The 3,953-nt window shown below is 40.3% G+C and overlaps 1 protein-coding gene across 1 annotated transcript; it reads right to left on the bottom strand.

Annotated features, from left to right (window-relative positions):
• Positions 1-526: 526 nt before the first annotated feature.
• Positions 527-3,384, bottom strand: LOC137740331 (protein PLASTID MOVEMENT IMPAIRED 15-like). The gene is made up of 3 exons (XM_068480193.1): positions 3,245-3,384; positions 2,771-2,902; positions 527-2,525 (listed from the first exon to the last, which is right to left on the bottom strand). Exons 2-3 carry the CDS (start codon positions 2,894-2,896, stop codon positions 789-791), a joined length of 1,863 nt encoding a protein of 620 aa, XP_068336294.1. The 5' UTR covers positions 2,897-2,902; positions 3,245-3,384; the 3' UTR covers positions 527-788.
• Between the last annotated feature and the right edge of the window lie 569 nt (positions 3,385-3,953).

Below are 3,953 nucleotides of genomic sequence, written 5' to 3'. Positions count from 1 at the left end.
TGAAAACTTCACATAATAACAAATACACTACAATAGACATTCATTCTCACAATTTTACAACATGATTTCCTTTTTAGTTATTTATAAAAGTTTTCTTTTTGGTTAAGTAATTAATTACAAGGATACGTTTGTCCTTTTAGACATTTTTTTGCCTAAAGGGGTATATGTGAAAGTGAATTAAAACCTAAAGGATGTTAGTGTAATGTTTTAAATCTGAGAGGTTTAGGAAAAACAAAAAAAGGTCAGGGAGTGCTAATGTAATTAATCCGTTGAATCGATATGTCTTTGCCTCCTAACTGAGAAGAACACAATGAAGACTTGTACAACCCAAATTTAGCATGAAGGTGCAATCACATCTTGCACCATGCGAAGCTAAGAACAAGTCGGGAATGGGGATTGGACGTTTCGAACCACCCTGCAATCGAAAGCTGCGATACCATGTTAGACAACCACTGGACTCGAAAAATTTTCGCTCTTATGAAACGGAACTAAAATGTATACCAAAAAAACATGTTTCAAAGTGAGATACAATACAAACAGCTCTCTGTTCTATTTATTGATACGAAAGCATTCCAAAATACAATCACAGACATGAATGTTCCACACGCTCAGCCCAAAGCTATCACACACTTGACCAGAGTTCCATGTTTTTTGGTTTCAAAAGCTTAAGGAGCAGCACTTATTTGAGAAAAAGCAAAGCTACAAGCTCCCATGGCGAAAAATACGGCAGTGCGATTTATTTATGTGGTGGACTGGATTCACTTTGCCAAATTAAGATGCAGTACACTTCAAACAGCTCGCTCATCTTTGGCAGTTTTCTTACCACTGAATAACTTGGTCAGGTTAGGCATTACATGCTTTTTCTTCTGAATGGGGAAATTGTTCCGCGCTACGGGAGAAGCAGATTTTCTATGCCTAACCCGCCTGTATGGAGTCTGGTATCCATTACTTCTGATAGACTTTCTAGGCGTGGCTTGTTGCCGGCTTCCAGATACTACAATTCTCTCCCGTTTTTGTCCCCAATTCTGTACTTCTTGCTCTTCGTCCACTCTCTTCTCATTGAGATCCCTCAGAGTTAAGTCTATCCTTATCAGTATTTCCTTCTCACTGGCCTTTAGAGCTTCAACCCATGCCTGAGCTGCTGCTACCTTTTTATCAGCAATTTCTTCGGCTGCGACCGCACGTCCAGTCAGGTACTCGTGTTCAAACTTGGATATGGTAATTGAAGAACTACTCTGTGACTCAAAAGCTCTAGCTCTTATGGTTTTCTCAATGAGACTTTTGAGGTTATCAAGCGCTACAGCTTCGGATGATTTGACTGTTTCGAGCTCTTGCATTGCAGCCTGTAGTTTTTCCTCAGTTGATTCTATCTCATATTCCATTTTCAGAATTTCGGACTTGATGCTTGCAGTCTCTTCGCAGACAAGCTCCTTTTCTTTCTTTGCAGCTTCTGCTTCGGTCTTGAGCTTGTCGAGAGTGAGAGAGAGATTGGACACAATTGATTTTGCTTTCTCTTCAGATGCAGATACAGCTTCCAACTTGGCTTTTGCTCTGAGAAGCTTTGAGTTGAGATTTTGAATGCTTAAATCCGATTTCTCTTCTGTCTTCCTTAACCGAGCTGTCTTGTCTGTTAAATGCTTGAGCTCATTTCTTATAATATCCATGGAGGCCATGTACTGAAAACCTTCTTCTTTTACTGCAGCCAATTCTGTCTTTGCCTTCTCAAGTTCTTCGGTAACTGACTGTAACAGTGCCGAGCCTTCCAGGTCCTCCTCTTTCCGAAAACTGGTTTCTGAACGAGTTAAGCTGTCAATCCTTTGAATCCTTTTGTCCATTTCTTTAACTAGCTTTAGTTCATTCTGTAACACATCCACATCAGAGTTTGTGACAGCTAATTTGGTTTCGAGCTCCTTCGAGTAATCAGCCTCTTCAACAATATCTTTCATTTTCTTCCTGGTCTCGTCTACTGCCAACGAGAATTGAATGGCTTCCTTTTCTCTCTCAGCTTCTATATCTCCAAATTCTCTTGCAGCTTCAATCCGGGCCAACTCAGCTAGCACTTGCTCTTCATTTGCTTCCTCAATCTCGTTCCTGATTGCTTCCACTGAGCTTGTATAAAACAACATATTAGCATTTGCAGCCTCCGTTTCCTTCTCTGCCCGCGATTTCTCTTCTAAAACCGATGCCATATCAAGCTTGAGCATGCTTAGTTCCCGTCTCACAAGTTCCAATTCTCTCATCACTTCTGTATATTTTTTATCGTCCACATCCCCAGTAGCCAATACCTTATCTTCACGCCTGCCTACAGGCCTTCGCGGTTTCTTTAGCACTTCAATCTCTCGTGTATGTGATTTTGTCTTGGAGTTTGATTCCTCAATTACAGAAGAGAGATCTTTAGCTCTCTTCATGGCATCAAGCATCTCAGATTGCGCTTGTGCTCTTAAGGCGTCTGCATCCGCTCTGTTTTCTTTGAACCGACCTATTTCCCTGCGTGCCATATGGAGTTCTCTCGCTATTGCAGAAGACTTCACATGAAATTTGTAGAGAGAGAGAGAGAGAGAGAGAGAGAGAGAGAGATCAGAAGCAATGCAGATGGTTTTTTGCTACATAGTGAATAAAACTAAAATTATGAACTGGGATTTTCCATAGTTCCAAGAGTTGGTTAAAAACATTCAACTCTTGCAGCTGAGGTCTTGAGCTTGATTCTCTCTCTTCCCAACATCGCTTGTATAAAAATTAAAAAATTAAAAATTTTCGGGGTTATATATACCTCGGAGATATCTATCTGGGGTTTGTTGAGTGAAGGACTAGGAGTGGCTTCAAGAATCCTATCTTCTCCATATATACTGTTGGCTTTTCTAAATCTTCTTCTGTTTTCAGACTCTCCTCTACTCATATTAACCTGTTTACCACTCAAATCATCAAGCACCACAATTTCTGTAAATTTCTTCAAAAATCCAAACAACTTTATTCTTCAAATTTGAATAAAAACTCTTAAGAAAAAACTAGAATATAATTAAACCAGCTTCGTCAAATGTAAGAATTTCAACTAAAACAAATGCAAGAATTTCCACAACTACTTATAAATACATGCAAGGTTTGTTCTTTTTTTGATGTGAGATTCAGACTCTCAACAAAATGCAAGCAATTTCAGCAACTGAACAATCTTCATAATATATATCTATATGTATCTCTTCAATTCTTTGAGACAGAAAGCTATGAGATTGAGAATTAAAAAACTTACAAATAATTTCGGTGGAATTGGAAGGCAGGGAGAGAAAGAGAGCAAACTTTGTTTTTGTCAGACAGTTTTAATTTATTCATTCCAATTTAAAGAGGGAAGAAATATAAAAGAGGAAGGAGTGGCTTCGGTTCTGTCCTCAATTCTACTCCTCATGCTTACCTGATATTGGAACTACCGCCATCTGCCAGCCATCTGTTTATTCTTTTCTTCCCGCATTTTAAATGTCCTTTTCAAATATTGTTCTAATTAAACTGAAAAAAGACTAAAAAAAAACATTTAGGTTGTGACATCCCACATCATCCAGGGGAGTGATCCTTAAATGTATATTTCAATCCTTACCTAGCACGAGGCCTTTTGGGAGCTCACTGGCTTCGGGTTCTGTAGGAACTCCGAAGTTAAGCGAGTAGTGCGCGAGAGCAATCCCATGATGGGTGACCCATCGGGAAGTTCTCGTGTGAGTCCCCAAAAACAAAACCGTAAGGGAATGGTAAGCCCAAAGCGGACAATATCGTGCTACGGTGGTGAAGCAGGTCCGGGAAGTGATCCGCCCCAGGCCGGGATGTGACAATTTGGTATCAGAGCCTAACCCTGGCCGTGGTGTGCCGACGAGGACGTCGGGCCCCTAAGGGGGGTGGATTGTGACATCCCACATCACCTAGGGGAGTGATCCTTAAATGTATATTCCAATCCTTACCTAGCACGAGGCCTT

This window comes from Pyrus communis, chromosome 7 (genome assembly GCF_963583255.1).
Source record: "Pyrus communis chromosome 7, drPyrComm1.1, whole genome shotgun sequence".
Lineage (NCBI taxonomy): Eukaryota > Viridiplantae > Streptophyta > Magnoliopsida > Rosales > Rosaceae > Pyrus > Pyrus communis.
The sequence above is the reverse complement of the archived record's forward strand: the minus strand, read 5'-3'. Positions and strand labels throughout refer to the sequence as shown.

Bases quoted from the DNA above. Each gene is read 5' to 3' on its own strand.
- LOC137740331 (XM_068480193.1), bottom strand. From the start codon at position 2,896: ATGAGTAGAGGAGAGTCTGAAAACAGAAGAAGATTTAGAAAAGCCAAC. The intron at 2,526-2,770 runs GTATATATAACC...TTTCATGTGAAG, and splicing joins CCCAGATAGATATCTCCGAG to TCTTCTGCAATAGCGAGAGA.